The sequence below is a fragment of the Ursus arctos genome, unplaced genomic scaffold (assembly GCF_023065955.2).
Source record: "Ursus arctos isolate Adak ecotype North America unplaced genomic scaffold, UrsArc2.0 scaffold_4, whole genome shotgun sequence".
Taxonomy (NCBI): Eukaryota; Metazoa; Chordata; class Mammalia; order Carnivora; family Ursidae; genus Ursus; species Ursus arctos.
In genome coordinates, this window is record NW_026623056.1 from 27,897,866 (window position 1) to 27,917,282 (window position 19,417).

The following is a 19,417-nucleotide window of genomic DNA, read 5'->3' on the forward strand; positions in this document are numbered from 1 at the left end:
AGTGAGCACTGGCTTCAACTTCAAGTCACCAGCTGCATTAGCCCCTAACAAGAGAGCCAGCCTTCCTCTGGAATATTTGAAGCTAGGTATTGACTACTCTCCAGGTGTGAAAGTCCTAAGTGGCATCTTCCAACAGAAGCTTCATCTACATTGAAGATCTGTTGTTTAGTGTAGCCACTTCACTATTTGTCTGAGCTAGATCTTCTGGATAACTTGGTATAGCTAATACAACAGTGCCTGCTACTCTCCCTTACACTTTTATGTTATGGAGACATCTTTCCTTAAACCTCATGAAACAACCTCTGCTAGCTTCCAGCTTTTCTTCTGCAGCTTCCTCACTTCTATTGGCCTTCATAAAATAGAGTTAGGGCCTTGCTCTGGATTAGGCTTTGGCTTAAGAGAATGTTATGGTTAATTTGATCTTCTAACCAGGCCACTCAAACTTTCTTCATTATCAGCAGTAAGGCTGTTTCACTTTCTTTATTATTCATGTATTCACTGTAATATCACTTTTCATTTCCTTCAAGAACTTTTCCTTTGCATTCACAACTTGGCTAACTGGTGTAAGAGGCCTAGCTTTTGGTCTATCTCAGCTTTTGACCTGCCTTCCTCATTAAGCTAAGTCATTTCTAGCTTTTGATTTAGTGAGAGACTTGTGACTCTTCCTTTCACTTGAACACTTAAAGTCCATCATGGGGTATTTTTTTTTTTTCAAGATTTATTTACTTATTTGAGAGAGAAGAGCACAAGCGGGGGGAGGAGAAGAGGCAGAGGGAGAAGCAGACTCTGCACTGAGTCCGGAATCTGACACAGAGCTTAATCCCAGAACCCTGAGATCATGACCTGAGCCAAAATCAAGAGTCAGACACTTAACCAACTGAGCCACCCAGCCACCCCCACTGGAGGGTATTAATTGGCCTAATTTCAATATTGTTGTATCTCAGGGAATAGGAAGGCCTGAGGAAAGGGAGAGAGACAGGAACAGTCAGTGGAACAGTCAGAATACACATATTTATTGTTGTATGGGTATGGTTCCTGGTGCCCCAAAACAATTACAATAGTAACATGAAAGATCACTGATCACAGATCACCATTACAAATATAATAATCATGAAAAAGTTGAAAATATTGTGAAAATTACCAACATATGACACAGACAGAAAGATAGCAAATGCTGTTGGAAAAATGGTGCCAATAGATTTGTTTGACACAAGGTTGCCACAAACCTTCAATTTGTAACAAAAGCAGTATCTGCAAAGTGTAATAAAGTGGAATGTAAGAAAATGAGATATGCCTATAGTGGTAATGCTTGTACAACCCTGTGAATATACTAAAAACATTGAATTATACACATTATAAGGGTGAATTTTTTAGGATATAAATTGTTTCAGTTTTTTATAAAGCACACTGACATTGAAGCCAGAATCCTAGATTCAAAGCCCATCTTTGCTATTTACTTGCTGTATCTTTTCCTCAGTTCTCTCTTCCATAAAATAAGGATAAAATGTGATACCTACCTCATAGAGTTTTGTGAGGGCTCTAATGAGTTAATACATGTAAAGTCCTTAGCAAAGTGTTTGGCAGATGTAGGTGCCAACTCAGGTATTAGCTATTGTATACGAAACTGAGCCAAAGTTCTTAGAAATATGTTTACCTTACTACCAGCAATGCAATCCTTTTTTTCTATTCTATTGATTTAAAAGAAAGAGAAATGAATGTTAAGATACAGTAAATTGATTTCACAACTTTCTAATGCCACTGAGAAACTCTGTTTCCAATGCTTCCCCTGCTCCCTCAGCTAACTTGTGCTCATCCTTTGGGTTTAGCTTAAAGTTGCCTCCTCGAACAAATCTTTCCTAATTCCCCAGACTAATTTAGATTTTCCTATTAATGTGCTGCTATTAGCACTTTATATGTAACCTCTATAGCACTCATCCCAGTTGTAATTTTTTTAAACATCTGTCTTCCCCGCTCGATTATAATCTTCATGAAGGAAGGACCTGTGTCTATTTATTCACTGGTGTGGCCTTACCATTAAAAAAGTGCCTACCGGGGCGCCTGGGTGGCTCAGTCGTTGAGCGTCTGCCTTCGGCTCAGGGCGTGATCCTGGAGTTCTGGGATCGAGCCCCACGTCAGGCTCTTCTGCTGGGAGCCTTCTTCTTTCTTTCCTACTCCTCCTGCTTGTGTTCCCTCTCTCACTGGCTGTCTCTCTGTCAAATAAATAAATAAAATCTTAAAAAAAAAATTTTTAAAAAAGTGCCTACCATATAAGAAGTGCTTAATAACGAGGCGCCTGGGTGGCTCAGTCATTAAGCGTCTGCCTTCGGCTCAGGGCGTGATCCCGGCGTTCTGGGATCGAGCCCCACATCAGGCTCCTCCGCTGGAAACCCGCTCGTTCCTCTCCCACTCTCCCTGCTTGTGTTCCCTCTCTCACTGGCTGTCTCTCTCTCTGTCAAATAAATAAATAAAACCTTAAAAAAAAAAAAGAAGTGCTTAATAACTGTTGACTCATAGTATAGGAAGAGCTGCAAAGAAGGTATCAGAAAGATTTCAAGAAATGTAGCTGGAGTGCCTACCTGGTGATTGAGTGACATGGTGCTGATACTATGCTCTGTACTCAGTCTGTACTAGATATGATAATTCTCAAGGGAATCTTATTACTTTACATTTTATCCGTAGGGAGAAGGACTGCCTAACTTAGGCACTACTAAAATGACTGCTAATGTGCAATGAGGCATCTGGTACTATCTGGACAACTTGACCTGCTGTGATACTACCTTAGCTGATTAACATAAGTCACATTATAGCTGCAGAGGTTGCTGGCATTTTGGTTATTGGAGTGCTGAGATTCATGTCTTCAGTTTCTGTCTCCGAGAGTTCTGTCCTTTAAAAAAAAAAAAGGAGGGGCGCCTGGGTGGCACAGCGGTTAAAGCGTCTGCCTTCGGCTCAGGGCGTGATCCCGGCGTTACGGGATCGAGCCCCACATCAGGCTCCTCCGCTATGAGCCTGCTTCTTCCTCTCCCACTCCCCCTGCTTGTGTTCCCTCTCTCGCTGGCTGTCTCTATCTCTGTCAAATAAATAAATAAAATCTTTAAAAAAAAAAAAAAAAAGGAGAAGGTTTTTTTGGCCTGGGGGGGGGGGTGCACCTGACTGGCTCAGTCAGTTAAATGTTCACCTTTGGCTCAGGTCATGATCCCAGGGTCCTGGGATCAAGCCCTGCCTCACACTCTCTGCTCAGGGAGGTTCTGCCTCTCCCTCTCCCCCTGCTCCTGCTCTCTCTCAAATTAATAAATAAAATCTTTGAAAAATTAAAGTTAAAAAAAGGGAAGGTTTTGAAGATGCTGGATCACATATTTCTATTTGTGTTTGATTTTGTGGGAAGGTGGCTGGAATGTAGGGAATAATTCTTGTCATTCCCTGGGCCTTTGAGCCTCTGTTTTTATTTACTGATTTGGTAATGCTAAAGGAACAAGATATAATACATAAAGGTTAGAAACTGGGGCACCTTGGTGGCTCAGTCAGTTAAGCATCGACTCTTGGTTTCACCTCAGGTCATGATCTCAGGGGTGTGAGATCGACCCCCACTTCGGGCTCACACCAAGTCTGCTTAAGATTCTTCCCCCCTTCTTTCCCTCCCTCTCTGCTCCTGGCGCGCACATGCGCACTTGCTTGCTTGCTTCCTCGCTCTCCAGTAAATAAAGAAATACATAAATAAAATATTTTTTAAAAGGTAAGAAATTATTTTTTGTAATTTTATAATTTTTGTAAACTAATCTTGTTATTAAGAACAAAGAAGAAAAGGGTGCCTGGGTGGCTCAATCAGTTAAGTGTCTGCCTTCAGCTCAGGTCATGAACCTACGGTCCTGGGATCTAGTCCCACATCGGGCCCCCTGCTCAGTGGGGAACCTGCTCCTCCCTCTCCCTCTGCTGCTCCCCCTGCTTGTGCTCTCTCTTGTGTGCTCTCTCCCTCTCAAATATATAAAATTTAAAAAAAAAAAAAGGAAGAAAAAAGAAAACCCAATAAAAGTAGGCTCCTAGGCTTTGATTAAATTTGCCAGGAAACCGAATCTATGTGGGTTTTTTTTTTCTGAAATTAGAATGTTTTTAAAGTATTAGACAAAGTATTTACATGTCTTATTATAATAGAGTAATTTTTAGTCACAGGCAAAACCTGTATTGATGGAATATCACAAATTCAAGTCCAGAGAAGCAAGAAACTAGGGCCAACTGAATCAGATTAGGTAATGTTTATCCAACTAGTAATTCCACTATTTCTTCCTCAGTTTACTCTCGTCTTTTTCTCTCATTCTCTTTTTGTTTCTTTCGCCCTTAATCCCTTTGTCTCACACCTTAACCATTTTCTACTCTGTGACTTCTCTCATCTTTGAAAATTACAGTGACAACATATTTTGGTTTTGATTTTTTTTTCCCCAAATATGACAGTACCCTCACCCTAAGACAAGTTTCCCTGTCCTTGTTACGGTGATTCTGTGCAGCAGTTCCTGTGTACAAGGGCTTTGCTTGTAAATGCTCCTCTATCTTGAGGTCCTAGTTTGCTCATTGTCGAGATTTGTAATTGGTATGCTGGAGTTGTTTTTAAAATGACAGTGATAAAAAGTGCTTTATTTGAATTATTTCCACAGCTGGTATAAGGCTAATTACAGCATGGCCGAGAAGTTAGACTGGGGCCGAGGAATGGGCTGTGACTTTGTCAGGAAGAGCTGTAAATTCTGGATTGACCAGCAGAAACAAAAGTAAGAATGCATTTCCTCACTATGTCTTTGATAACATGGTTGATTTCTGATTTTGTTCTTTATCCTGAACCTCAAATGTCACTATTTTGAAAATGTGGTCTAAACAGTTCAACTTCAAAATGTACAGAAGAATATCTATGGTGCTTCATGATAATATAATAAGTAGCTACATTATTGTTTTAAATCATATATGAAAAGAATCTACAATGTGGGAGCCAGAGACATAAGCATTTCTGTTTAGTTTATAATTAATAAATTATATATTATAAAATTTTTGCATATGCTATCATTCTTACTGTTTTCTTCAGAGAATGCACTTGTAAACATAGATGCAGCTGTTGATTCAGTATCCAAAAACATGAAGATACTTTGAATAATAGTTCTCAAATCTGGGTGAATATCAAAACGACCTAGCAAACTTTTTAAAAATGCATTCTTCAAGTTCGGGGAATACACATACACACACATTCATATGTTTATGCATATATATTTATGTATTTTTAAGTAGCTCTATGTCTGAGGTGGAGCTCGAACTCATAACCCTGAGATCAAGAGTCTCATGCTTCATGGACTGAGCCAGCAAGGTTCCCCATTAATACATATTTTTTAACTTTTTATTTTGAGATAATCATAGATTCACATGCAGTTTTGAGGAAATATACAAAAATTCCACGTACACTTTATCCAGTTTTCTTGATCAGTAACATCTCGTAAAAACTGTAGTTCAATAACACAGCCAAGATACATAGAACATTTCAGTTACTACAAGAGTCCTTCATGTTGCCATTTTATAGACATACCCTCTTCCCTCCCACTCCAGCCCCTCCTAAGCCCCTGGAAACCACTGATCTTTTCTTCATTTCTATAATTTTTCCATTTAAAGAATGTTATATAAATTGATTCATAGTGAATATAACCTTCTGGGATTGGCTTTTTTCATTCCACATAATTTTCTGGAGATTCATCTAGGTTGTTGTGTATATCAGTAGTTTGCTCAAGTTAATGGCTGAATAATATTCCATGATACGGATGTACCACAGTTTGTTTAAGCATTCATATGGATTTATTTGAGAGAGATAGTGAGAGAGAGAGAGATCACGAGCATGGGGGAGGGGTACAGGGAGAAGCAGGCTCCCTGCTGAGCAGGGAGCCCAACTGCGGGACTTGATCCCAGGACCCTGGGATCATGACCTGAGTTGAAGGCAGCTGCTTAACAGACTGAGCCACCCAGGTACCCTAAGCATTCACATGTTGAAGGATATCTAGGTTATTTCCAGTTTGGGGCTCTTATGAATAAAGCTGCTGTAAACATTTGTGTACAGGTTTTTGTGTAAACATAAATCTTCATATCTCCAAAATAAATGCCAGGGAGTGTAATTGCTGGGTCATATGGTAGTTGCAAGTTTAGTTCTCTAAGAAACTGCTAAACTCTTTTCCAGAATGACTATAGCGTTTTATATTCTACCAGCAATGTATGAGTGATAACAGTTTCTTTCCATCTTTGTCAGCATTTGATGTCACTATTTTTTATTTGTTATTCTGAAAGATAGTAGTGATATCTCATTGTGGTTTTAATTTGCATTTCCCTAACGGCTAATGATGTTAAATATCTTTTCATGTTTTTATTTGATGTCTGTATATCCTCTTTAATGAGATAACTCTTCATGTCTTATGCCAATTTTCTAATTGGATTGTTTGCTTTTGTTTATGTTTGTTTGTTTGTTTTACTGTTGACTTTTGAAAGTTCTTTATATATTCAAAATACTAGTCCTTTGTCAGATAGGTGTTTTGCACACATTTTCTCCGAACTGTAGCTTTTCTTTTTATTCTCTTAATAGGGTCTTTTGTAGAGCAAAAGTTTTTAACTTTGGCGAAGTCCAAATTATCAGTATGTACTTTTGTGAGTCGTACTTTCAATGTCAAGTCAATGCAAAGCCCTAAATCTCAAAGCTATTCTTTTTTTTTTTTTTAAAGATTTTATTTATTTATTTGACAGAGAGAGACAGCCAGCGAGAGAGGGAACACAGTCAGGGGGAGTGGGAGAAGAAGAAGCAGGCTCCTAGCGGAGGAGCCTGATGTGGGGCTCAATCCCAGAACGCCTGGATCATGCCCTGAGCTGAAGGCAGATTCTTAATGACTGCGCCACCTAGGCGTCCCTCAAAGATATTCTTGTATTTTTTTTTCAAAAATTAATTAAAAATTAATTGCTTTATGTACTGTATTGCAGTCTGGGATCCATTTTGAGTTAATTTTTGTATCAAGTGGGAGACTTAGGTCAGGTTCATTTTTTCGTGTATGGATGTCCAATTGCCCCAGCACCATTCAGGCTGTCTTTCTTTTCTTGAATTGCTTTCTTCCATTTGTCAAAGAGTCAGTTGGGTATATTTATATGGGTCTATTTCTGGGTTCTCGCTTCTGTTCCATTGATCTATGTGTCTGTCACTACATTAATACTGCACAGTCCTTGATTACTGTGGCTATACTATGTCTTAAAATTGGGTAAACTGATTCTTCCCACTTTATTGTTTTTCAAAATCGTCTTAGCTGTTCTAGTTCCTTTGCCTTTCATAAAAGTTTCAGAATAACCTTGTCTACAAAAAAATCTTGCTGGGATTTTTCTATGAATTGTGTTAAACCTATATATCAATTTTAGGACAATTAACATCTTGACTCTGTTGAGTTTTTAAAGCCATGACCACAATGGAGGGGGAGACATTCAGTTTTTCACCATTAAGTATAATGTTAGTTGTAGGTGTTTTGTAGATGCTCCTTTTCAAGTTGAAGTTCCTCTCTTTTCCTATTTTTCTGAGAGTTTTTCTCACGAATGGATGTTGACTTTTGCCAAATGCTTTTTCTACTTTGGTTGATATATTCATGTGATTTTTTTTTTCTTTAGCCTGTTAATATGATGGATTACACTGATTGATTTTCAAATATTAAACCAGCCCTGCATTGCTAGAATAAGCCCCACTTAGTCATGGTATATAATTATTTCTATATATTGCTGAATTCCATGTACTTATATTTTTATCATGGATTTTTCTGTATATATTCCTGAAGAATATGATACTGGCTTTGTTACTTTTTTGTACTGTCTTTGTTTTTTCTATCAGGGTAATATTAGCTTCATAAAATGAATTGGGAAGTATTTCCTCCTCCTATTTTCTGGAAGAGTTTGTGTACAACTGGTGTTAATTCTTCTTTAAGTATTTGGGAGAATTCTCCAGTGGAACCATCTGGGACTATAGATTTCTCTTTCAGGAATTTCTAAAGTATTAATTCAACTTCCTTAATATTTTCAGGGCTATTAATATTTATTTCATATTGGATGAATTGTGGTAATTTGTATCATTGAGGTATTCGTCCATTTTGTCTAAGTTATTAGATTTATGTGTACAGAGTAGTTTGTAGGAGTTCTTACTATTGTTTTAATGTCTGTAAAATGTGTAGTGAGGGGAAAAAAGTGTGTAGTGAGATCCTATTTCATTCCTGATCTTAGTAATTTGCATCTTTTCCATTTCTTTTTCAGTTTTCTAGAGGTTTGTCAACTTCATTGATCTTTATAAAGAGCTAGCTTTTGGTTTCGTTGATTTCTTTTATTGTTTTTCTCTTTTCCAATTAAATTTTTTTTATTTTTATTTTTTTAGAAAAGCACTTGTTAGTGTTTAATGAACCTCCCACAACATGGCTTCAAGCTACTAGAATGCAGGTGTCCCCCCAACACCCTTAATCTTCTCCTCTCCTCTTCTACTGAAGAATTTGGCCTTCAAGATGACAGGCTGTTTTGGGAGTTTTCCCTTTCCCAAAACTTTGTAGTAGCCCGATTGTACCCCATCAATGATAGGAGCAGCTCCAGGCTTGCTTTTGGTGGCATTTTCCTGGGTCTGCTCACTAAGGTCCACAGTTTGTCATGGTTGACAGCTGGGCAGAAGCTTTGGTTCCTCTTTAAGTGGTCATGCCTCATACCAGCTTATCGAAAGTAATCTGGGTGATATTTGTCAAAGTTGACCCTGTGGTGATGTGTGCCACCAGCATGACCCCAGCATCCTGGGTGCTTCTGGTGCTTGCCAATGCGGCCGTGGCCGTGGCTCCCATGGCCCCAAAGTTTCCTGGTCTTCCTCAGTCTGGGTGACATGTCAGCAACCCAGATGGAAAAGCTAATTTATTAATTTCTGTTCTTTATGATAGCCTTCCTTATGCTTGTTTTTTTTTTTATTTTTCTCTAGGTTCTTGATTATTGATTTGAGATGTTATATCTTCCTAACATATGTATTTAATGCTATAAATTTCCCTCTCAGCATTTCTTTAGCTGTGTGCCACAAATTTCAATGTTGTTCATTTTGCTGATAATTGAGAAGTTTAAGACAAGTGACTCGCCTAGAGTTATATAGCTGATGAGGGACTTTAGCTTCTTTCCAAGTCCAGTGCCTTGTCCACTAAGTCAGGGGTACTTCTTGTGAAAATATTATTTGTATCTTTTCTCCCCTGGGTTAGGTCTGGAAGCAGTTTAAGTCAGTTTCTACTAAGGAGTCTGACATCTGAGTTATAATCCTGCTGTAAAAAGAGGTGCTAATAAACAGTATCAGGAAGCACCTGCAGCCACTTTGGGGGCAGCTCATTACATCCAGCACTACAACTTGTCTGCTAGTGTAGTACTTCCCAAATTTTGCTATGCAATAGAGTCATCTAGAGATTTTTTTTAAATCTCCATGCCCACATTACAGCCCATCCCAATTAAACCAGAATGTCTGGAAGTGGGAACCAGGCATTGGTATTGTTTTTAGAGATCCCTGGGTGATTTCACTTTGCAGCAAAGTTTGGGAGTTGCTGTTCCATGGTGTTAAAGGAAGCATATAATTAACATTGCAGCTGCAAGAGCTTAGAGATTTTTTCTTTTAACAGCTGCAACTGTTCCCCTGTAGGTCCCGATTATAGGATCACCTAAAACCAAAAACAGAAGGGAATTTCCTCTTCTCCATTCTTCAAAACTAAAACTTTTGGTTCCCTGAATTCTGTCCTTTCAGCCATAAGCCAGAGGTTGGCAGACTTTTCTGTAAAGGGCCAATTAACAAATATTTTGTGCACACAAAATAAGGTTCTTCCTATGTTTTGAGACAAGTGGTGCATTATTATCTACTCATCTTCCTGGTTTTTCAGAGTCTTACAGTCTCTGTTATAGCTACTCAACTCTGCTTTCACATATCAGCAGCAGCCATAGACAAAATGAATGCGCATGGCCCTGTTCCAGTAATACTTGATTTACAAAAACAGTTGTAGGAGAAACATAGAAACCAAAAACGCAGCTATGGGCAGGATTTGACCCAAGAGTTGAAGTTTGCTAATCCCTGTCATAAGCATTCAAATGTCCCACTTTTGAAACATCGACATCCAGAAGTCCTTACAGCACAGAAGCCAACTTCTGGAACCATAGGCCCAGTCTGGCTATATCCCTGAGTTATCTTAGATTCCAGTGTGACCATTATTGAGCACAGGGGCTGGTGCTTAACTCCAGCTGTGACACCTCTCCTTCTTCATTGTTGGGTGACTGGTGTGAGAAAGAACAGTTGAGCATAGGCAGAGCCTTACTCGTTTGAATCATTTAAATCTGTGTACCCACAAAATAAGGTTCTTTCTATGGTACCACTAGCCACATGTGGCTATATAAATTTATATTTAAATTAATTAAAGTTAAATAAAATGTAAAATTCAGTTCTTCAGTTGCACTAGTCACATTTCAAGTGGTTAATAGGCACTGTATGATTAGACGTATTGGACAACACAGCTACACTGCAGAAAGTTCTCTTAGGCCGTGCTGCTGTAGAATTATATGCCATGAATCTGGAACAACTCTAACTTTGGAGCTTTTTAAATCAGTATTTTTTAAGTTCCTTAGTCCTCTTTATCCATTTAGCCAAAACTCATATTTTAATTAATTTAAGGTAAATATTATGTATTTTATTTTAGAGAAAAAGGAAATAAATTTCATGGTATTGAGAAAGTGACTTCGTAAGAACTACTGTCCTATTCATTGGAAACTTTATCATAGAAAGTTATAAAATTGGGGCGCCTGGGTGGCACAGCGGTTAAGCGCCTGCCTTCGGCTCAGGGCGTGATCCCGGCGTTATGGGATCGAGCCCCACATCAGGCTCCTCCGCTGTGAGCCTGCTTCTTCCTCTCCCACTCCCCCTACTTGTGTTCCCTCTCTCGCTGGCTGTCTCTATCTCTGTCAAATAAATAAATCTTAAAAAAAAAAAAAAAAAGTTATAAAATTGCCTTATGTAAAGATTTTATAAAAGTGGTGTGGACAGTGAAAAAACATTTATTGAGTAACTTCTATGTGCTAGATACCAAGTGCTTTATAGTTGAAGCTCACGAAAATTAAGTAAACATCAAATAAGCTGGTATTTGAAACCAAGCCTGTGTGAAGACTTCTAGACCTTTGTTTTCCTATTACACTGTACTGCTTCACATTTACCAAAGACTGTGGTAGGTCTTTAACACATTTTATCTTAAGAAGCTGTAATTCCCCTAGAAATGTTTTGTTGCTATACTGTGTTAACTTAAATGAAGCAAGTTATCAATTTTCCTTGAAATAAGAAATCTAACCTAGGCTTTTTTCCCCAACAGGCATGTAGGAGAAGAGGAAAAATAGCAGTAATCCTATTACAATTTGGCAACCAATCTTAAGAATACTGGAATTTCATTAATTACATTATTGTTATGACATTAATATAATTTGTATTATAATTATCAATAAGGCAACTAATTTGAAGATTATTTTTACAGAACAATGCAATAGATTCCAGTGTCTTTGGAAAATTACAAGACATCTTTTTCCAAATTGTACTTTCAAGATTAGATTTAACAGAACAGAACAACTTGTAATAATTAAGAGTATTCACACCGTCTTCATTTTGCACATGAAAACAGGATGTCTTGTGAATGTGTTCAGTTTAACAAACTGTCAAACAAGAGTCTTTGAACTAGATTATGGCATAGAAAAAATTTCACTCTTTGTAGCTGCAGGACAGAAGGGCATCATCTCTGTCTCTTTCTGAGACTCCATTATATTAGTTATGAAGATTTGCATTTCCAAGCAGGATCAGGAATTTCATTATTTGTCATTAAACATGCAGATCAGGTCTGCAGAACTCCATTTTACTGGCAAAAGTGGAAAAAGAGATAAATAGAATTGTGTTTAATAATGGTGGAATAATATTACAGTGCATGTAATACTAATCTTTCATATCTACATTAAGCATTTCTTTTTACCCTTTTAAAAATAACTTCATAACCTGATTCAGCATTTAGTATTGAACTATTAAAGTATACTGAAATGATAATAGAATAGACGAGATCTAAAAACGGATTCATTGTATTTTCTTTAGAGTTTGATACCGTGGTGTTTATCTTTGTGTGCAGGAGGCAGGTGCTGAGCCCTTTCTGTGATACACTCAGAAGTAATCCATTGCAGTTAACTTGCAGACAGGACCAGAGAGCAGTAGCAGTGTGTAATTTGCAGAAGTTTTCAAAACCTTTACCTCAAGAGTACCAGGTAATACTTGTTTTGGGCACAATTTTAGAAATCAACTCAACTTTTTAAAAAGAAGTCTCCATTTTGAATTAGAAGAGTGAATTCTCTAAATTTTTTCAACTTATGAAAGGCCCCATTTGTTTTCTATAAGTTAGAAGAAAATGAAGAATTCTTACAATTCTTTAAAGCCCATGTGCTAATCAACAAGTAATATCTAGCAATGCCTTGTAGTAATGGTAAAAGGCATTTAGAATATTTATCAGATCTATTTTTAAGTGGTTTGTATTTTTTTCTAATTGTTTCCAAAGTCTTCATGTTTAATTTCCTCTAATTTACACAGAAAACAAGGTTCTTCAAAGAAAGTAACTGAGGTACTCTAATCCAATTAATTAGAAGTCTTGGAAGTTCTATTTTAGAAAAGGTTTGACACACGGGATCTAAAAGGTGAAGGAGAGGCGCCTGTGTGGCTCAGTCAGTTAAGCGTCTCACTCTTGATTTCATCACAGGTTATGATCTCAGAGTCGTGAGATTCAGCCCAGTATAGGGCTCCACTCTGGGCATGGAGCCTGCTTAAGATTCTCTCTCTCCCTCTCTGTCTGCCCGTCCTCTCTCTCAAAAAAGGAAAGAAAAAAGAAAGGTGAGGGAAATGGTCCCACATATTCAGTCTGAATCTCTGATTGGACCGTGAAGTTTGTTGTTGCAGTGGCCATCTCTAAAACACCTCAGTTCTGCCTGCCATTTACAAAGGATTGTGTACTCAGAAGTGGTATCTCAGAAGATAATTTAATTTAGATTGCTGCTAAATTTTGAGCTTCCTGCATATGTTTATGACCCCACTGAATGCTTCAGATACCATAAGATGGGAACTGTATTTCCAGTCATAGTAATATAATTCAGGGAGTTGGTGTAAATGTAAAATCTTCAAAATTTATCTGCTGCCTTATTCCTTTGGTGTTCAAAGTATTTTTTTTTAAGATTGTATTTATTTATTTGAGAGAGAGTGAGAGAGTGTGTATGCATGAGTGGGAGTGGGCGGGGAGGCAGAGGGAGAGGGAGAAGCAGACACCACCCACCCACCCAGTTCCCCCCCCCCCGCCGCCCCATGCAGGAAGCCAGAGGCAGGGCTTGATCCCAGGACCCCAAGATCATGACCTGAGCCAAAGGTAGACGCTTAACTGACTGAGTCACCCAAGTGGTCCTCAAAGTATTTCATACAAATATGATCTCATTCATATTATCACAGTTTTATTTTTTCAAGTTTGTCAAAGCAGCACATAAATTAAGTCTTCTGTAAACACTTCAAGTACATTATATTTAAAATATCTTAATTCTCTGGATTAGTTTTGTGTTTTGTCAACTCTTAAAACTCTTCTTATTCATCTTTTTAAAACATTAGTCAAATTTGTCATGTAATAAAAGAACTTAGACTGATATACTTACCTTGCTTATTTCTAAAACTACAACAACCTTGAAATATCCCTCAGGTAGTATATTACTGCCTTTATATTCTATTATATATGAAGAAAAGTACAGTGATATCTTTTTTATATTATGCAGCATTAAAGGATTGCTGTAAAATGCCTGTGGACTTTGTTTTGATTATATAGAATGTTTCTTACTTTCCTGCCTTCCTAATAATTTTTTTTTTTTGTAGTACTTCGATGAACTAAGTGGAATACCTGCAGAAGATTTGCCTTATTATGGTGGTTCAGTAGAAATTGCTGACTACTGCCCTTTTAGTCAGGAATTCAGTTGGCATTTAAGTGGTGAATATCAGCGCAGCTCAGATTGTAGAATATTGGAAAATCAACCAGGTTAGTAGCCTAGTGAAATGAAATGTTGCGTATATATTAAAATTACATATGAGCAATATAAAATAGGGATTAAGGGCATAGACCCAGAAGCCAGACTATCTGAATTTGTATTATGGTTCCACTGGTATCTATTTGTTAGAAGTAACTTAACTTCTCCGTTCCTCAGTTTCCTTCTGTGTATCAAGGGGATAATAATACCTATCTTATAGAGTACTTGTGAGAACTAAATGAATTCACATAGTAAATGCTTAGAAGTAGGACACGTAACAAGGATTGTTAGTTGTTTAGATACATTTGCACATGTGTGCACCCTACTTTTTTGTTTTACCCTATATCTGCATGACATTTTCATTTGCAAAGCGCTTCATTTTTATCATTTCATTTTATTCTTCTAAAAACCTGTTGAGAGAGACAGGAAACATATTATTGAATTTCACAGGTGAACAAAGAGACACTAAATAATACAACTAATTGGTGCCAGTGTAAGATCCTCCAATTCAGAGCTCTTTTCATTAAGTCATATTAGGTATCCTATTTTTTTTTCTCTTCTGAGGAGTGTGCATTTTACATAATTTAGAAGTAACATGTCATTTTCCAGATATCAGAAAAACACGATTGTCCCATGGCTATTAAGATATATTGCCATATTATTTATTCCCTTTTAATACACATAAAGAGTATGATAATTGAGTATCCACCTTTGTAAACAAAATATTATCACATCTGATATGTTAAAGAGCAATAGGTAGTTTTTCACTCTGTGGTCATCAACATTTCTAACCTGGTCCTTTTTTTTTTTAATTTAAATTCAATTAATTAACATATAATGTATTATTTGTTTCAGGGGTACCAGTTTGTGATTCGTCAGTCTTATATAATACCCAGTGCTCATTACAACACATACCCTCCCCAGTGTCCATCACCCAGTTACTCCAAAACCTCGTCTTTTTTTTTTTTTTAATGATTTTTTATTATATTATGTTAGTCACCATACAGTACATCTCCGGTTTCCGATGTAAGGCTCGATGATTCATTAGTTGCGTGTAACACCCAGTGCACCATGCAATACGTGCCCTCCTTACTACCCATCACCGGTCTATCCCATTCCCCCACTCCCCTCCCCTCTGAGGCCCTCAGTTTGTTTCTCATAGTCCATAGTCTCTCATGCTTCATTCCCCCTTCTGATTACCCCCCCTTCTTTATCCCTTTCTTCCCCTACTGATCATCCTAGTTCTTATGCTCCATAGATGAGAGAAATCATATGATAGTTGTCTTTCTCTGCTTGACTTATTTCACTTAGCATTATCTCCTCCAGTGTCGTCCATGTTGCAGCAAATGTTGAGAATTCGTTCTTTCTGATAGCTGAGTAATATTCCATTGTATATATGGACCACAGCTTCTTAATCCAGTCATCTGTTGAAGGGCATCTCGGCTCCTTCCACGATTTAGCTATTGTGGACATTGCTGCTATGAACATTGGGGTGCATATGGCCCTTCTCTTCACTACGTCTGTGTCTTTGGGGTAAACACCCTGTAGCGCAATGGCTGGATCATAGGGTAGCTCAATTTTTAACTTTTTAAGGGACCTCCACACTTGTTTTCCAGAGTGGCTGTACCAACTTGCATTCCCACCAACTATGTAGGAGGGATCCCCTTTCTCCACATCCTCTCCAACAATTGTTGTCTCTTGCCTTGTCTATTTTTGCCATTCTAACTGGCGTAAGGTGGTATCTCAGTGTGGTTTTGATTTGAATTTCCCTGATGGCTAATGATTTTGAACATTTTTTCATGTGTCTGTTAGCCATTTGTATGTCTTCATTGGAAAAGTGTCTGTTCATATCTTCTGCCCATTTTTTGATTTGTTTATTTGTTTCTCGTGTATTGAGTTTGAGAAGTTCTTTGTGGATCTTGGATACCAGTCCTTTATCTGTAGTGTCATTTGCAAATATATTCTCCCATTCCGTGGGCTGCCTCTTAGTTTTTTTGACTGTTTCCTTGGCTGTGCAGAAGCTTTTTATCTTGATGAAGTCCCACTTGTTCATTTTATCTTTTGTTTCTCTTGCCTTTGGAGATGTGTCATGAAAAAGGTTGCTTTGGCTGATGTCGTAGAGATTGCTGCCTATGTTCTCCTCTAGAATTTTGATGGATTCCTGTCTCACATCGAGGTCTTTCATCCATTTGGAGTTTATTTTTGTGTATGGTGTGAGAGATTGGTCAAGTTTCATTCTTTTGCATGTAGCTGTCCAATTTTCCCAGCACCATTTATTGAAGAGACTGTCTTTTTCCCACCAGATGTTTTTTCCTGCTTTATCAAATATTAGTTGCCCAAAGAGCCGAGGGTCCATTTCTGGGTTCTCTATTCTGTTCCATTGAAAACCTCGTCTTTTTTATCCCCAGTTATTCCATACTTTATTACAGACTCTGTTATTTACATTTTAAATTTCTATAATGGTTTTTCCTTTTATTTTTAAACCTGGTAGATTGAACTAGATACGTATAGTCATGTTTTTTATCACTCGCCTATTTAATAAATGTCTAAAAACGTATAACTATTCAGCAGTTCCACGTTAAAGCCGAGAAATGCAGAGATCTGTCACTTATGGGTTTGCTGATAATATGGTATCACATTTTGTTGTTTTAGAGCTGGAGTTGGCAAACATTTATTGTAAAGAGAAAGATACTAAATATTTTATTTTATTTTTATTTTTTTCAAGAAAAATAGTAAATATTTTATTATTTACTATTTACGGTCATGCAGTCTCTATTGCAATTACTGAACTCTGCTGTTACAGTGTGAAAGCAGTTATAGAAAATGTGTAAATTAATGGCAGTGTTCCATAAAACTTTATTTATATAAACCCTCAGGTAGCCTTGAGGATTTGGCCTGAGGGCTGTAGTTTGCTGACCAGCCCCTTTTCTTTTTTTGACTGATCACTTTGTTTTTCAAGGACTTTGAAATATTCATAAGTACCAAAAAAAAAATGTTCTCTTTCATTCTGTTTTACATTTTCTTTCTTGGCTTATATAATTAAGATTTTTCACAACTGATGTAAAATACCTATCTTTAAGAACTCTGCTTTCAAAAGATGAAACTTGTATTAAGTGTAAAGAGAACAAATTATTGCAAGGGCTTAAGACCCTCATTCCTTTGTCCATTAGCTATTTAGAGGTCATTTAATCCACCCTATGTCTCTGCATGCTTGTGCTCAGTCTGAGACTAGATCAGCATGTTATATATGGACCTCCAGGAGATAGCATACGATGAAAATACAAGAAAACTTTGCAAAAAAGTTTTTGCAGCACCCCAAAAAAAGCCTTCATTAGATAAATCACTTGGCTTTATCTATCATGGGTCATCTGGGAGGTGACCCCTATTTAGACTACCAGTAAAGAGGATTCTTAGTGCCATTTTCTCTATATATCTAATTTAGATACTTTAGGCCCACTTCTATCTCCTGTTTTTGATATAATAATTTCCTCCCACTAAGTCCTTTATTGAGAACCCAGCCTTAATTTTGGAGGCTGTTTCTCTTGATTTTTTAATTGAAAATTTCCATTAAACATGTTCGATTTTTAAAGCAACTTTGAACCATAAGAATGGAATGCTTTAGCTTCTTGTTCTTTGAGCCAAAAGTCAATTTTTAAAGAGAAGTTCTCTGATTTGCTTCAGATCTTTTTAAAAACTATGGTGCTGAAAAGTATGGACCTCATTCAGTTTGTCTAATTCAGAAATCAGCATTTGTCATGGAGAAGTGTGAGAGGAAGCTGAGTTACCCAGACTGGGGGAGTGGATGTTATCAGGTAAACTATATGATTGTTAATTATTATCAAATATTATATAATTTTGTGTTGTTATCAGTGGTTTTTATATTTTTTAATATATTTTATATTTTGTATAAAATGTACTGATTAATACTTTTAATTTATTTATGTAAATATTAGTTTGGATGCTTATGTTTTGTGAAAATATTGTCACTTCTCTCAGAGAGATTACCTTTTTGCATTTGTTTAAAAACACATACAATTGTTACATATCAGCAAGTTGTATAGTAATTTACTTTGAGCATATATCCCAAGGAAATAATGGAATATATGTAATTTTGTTTTTGAACAAGTATTACTTTGTAATGGAAAAAGTTTGCAATTTTATTTCATAAGATCTGAGGAAAGTGTGGATTTAAGAATTAATAAATCTATCATAATAAAAAAATTTTTAATTAAAAAAGAATTAATAAATCAACTACAGATTAATACTAGGTTTTTCTCTTCTATAATTAGAAATCCAAAGGTAGCAAAGTACTTTTTTCTTAATTGTTTCATTTGCACATCTGATTTTAAATGACTGCATCACCTTATTAAAAACTTATTAAGAGGGGCACTTGGGTGATTCAGTCAACTAAGTGTCTGCCTTCAGCTCAGGTCATGATCCCAGGGTCCTGGGATCGAGCCCCTGCATCGGCTTCTTGCTCAGTGGGGAGTCTGCTTCTCCCTTTCCCTGTGCCTGCTGCTCCCCCTGCTTGTGCTCTCTCTCTCTGTCAAATAAATAAATAAAATTTAAAAAAAATAAACTTATTAAGATACAGGCATTCTGTAACTTAGGAGCATCCAACTTAAAGAGTATTACATACTCTACTAATGGATATCAAAGAGGAAAGTGTGATCCTGAGAATTGAAAAATAAGAATTCTTTGTACCATTTCAGCTGCAAAATCTAAATGGACTTCGGTAGCTGGCAATTTAATTATTACTTTTAAAGTTATTTATAAAATTAACTTTTTTTTAACAGCTTTATTGAGATATAATTCACATATCATCTAATTCATATAAACTTATCTTTGAAATCTTACAAAACATAATTCAGAATAAGTACTTTTCAGCTATAATCTGACAGCTATAATCCTGCTACCATTTTCTGATAAATTCTATTGCAGATTTATGTATTTATTAAATTCATAGTTTTGACCTGGTTGTAATCATAGTGCAAAATTTTGTTTTACTGCCTTCACTTAGTGTGGAGCAAAACACCTTTTCCTAATTTTTCCAGTAATAAAAATTACTATTCTTTCTGTTTGTTTGTTTTTTAAGTAAATTCTTCCCACAATGTGGGGCTTGAACTCACAAACCTGAAATCAAGAGTCACATGCTCTATTCACTGAGCCAGCCAGGTGCCCCAATAATTACTATTCTTTAAGACCATAAGACATTACATCTTTTTTTTTAAGATTTTATTTATTTATTTGACAGAGCACAAGCAGGGGGAGCAGCAGAGGGTGAGGGAGAAGCAGGCTGTCTGCTGAGCAGGGAGCCCGATATGGG

At 36.9% G+C, this 19,417-nt stretch overlaps 1 protein-coding gene and 1 pseudogene across 3 annotated transcripts in view; one reads left to right on the plus strand and one right to left on the minus strand.

Moving 5' to 3' along the window:
- The window catches only part of LMLN (leishmanolysin like peptidase), a 74,881-nt gene that overhangs the window by 39,932 nt on the left and 15,532 nt on the right, over positions 1-19,417 (plus strand). For all 3 annotated transcript variants that reach the window (XM_026495365.4, XM_026495363.4, XM_026495361.4), the window contains 4 exons: positions 4,644-4,754; positions 12,177-12,309; positions 13,943-14,102; positions 17,773-17,903. In XM_026495365.4, the coding sequence (XP_026351150.1) occupies positions 4,644-4,754; positions 12,177-12,309; positions 13,943-14,102; positions 17,773-17,903 (535 nt within the window). The remainder of the gene's footprint in view (positions 1-4,643; positions 4,755-12,176; positions 12,310-13,942; positions 14,103-17,772; positions 17,904-19,417) is intronic.
- Positions 8,445-8,889, minus strand: LOC113252699 (60S ribosomal protein L27a-like; annotated as a pseudogene).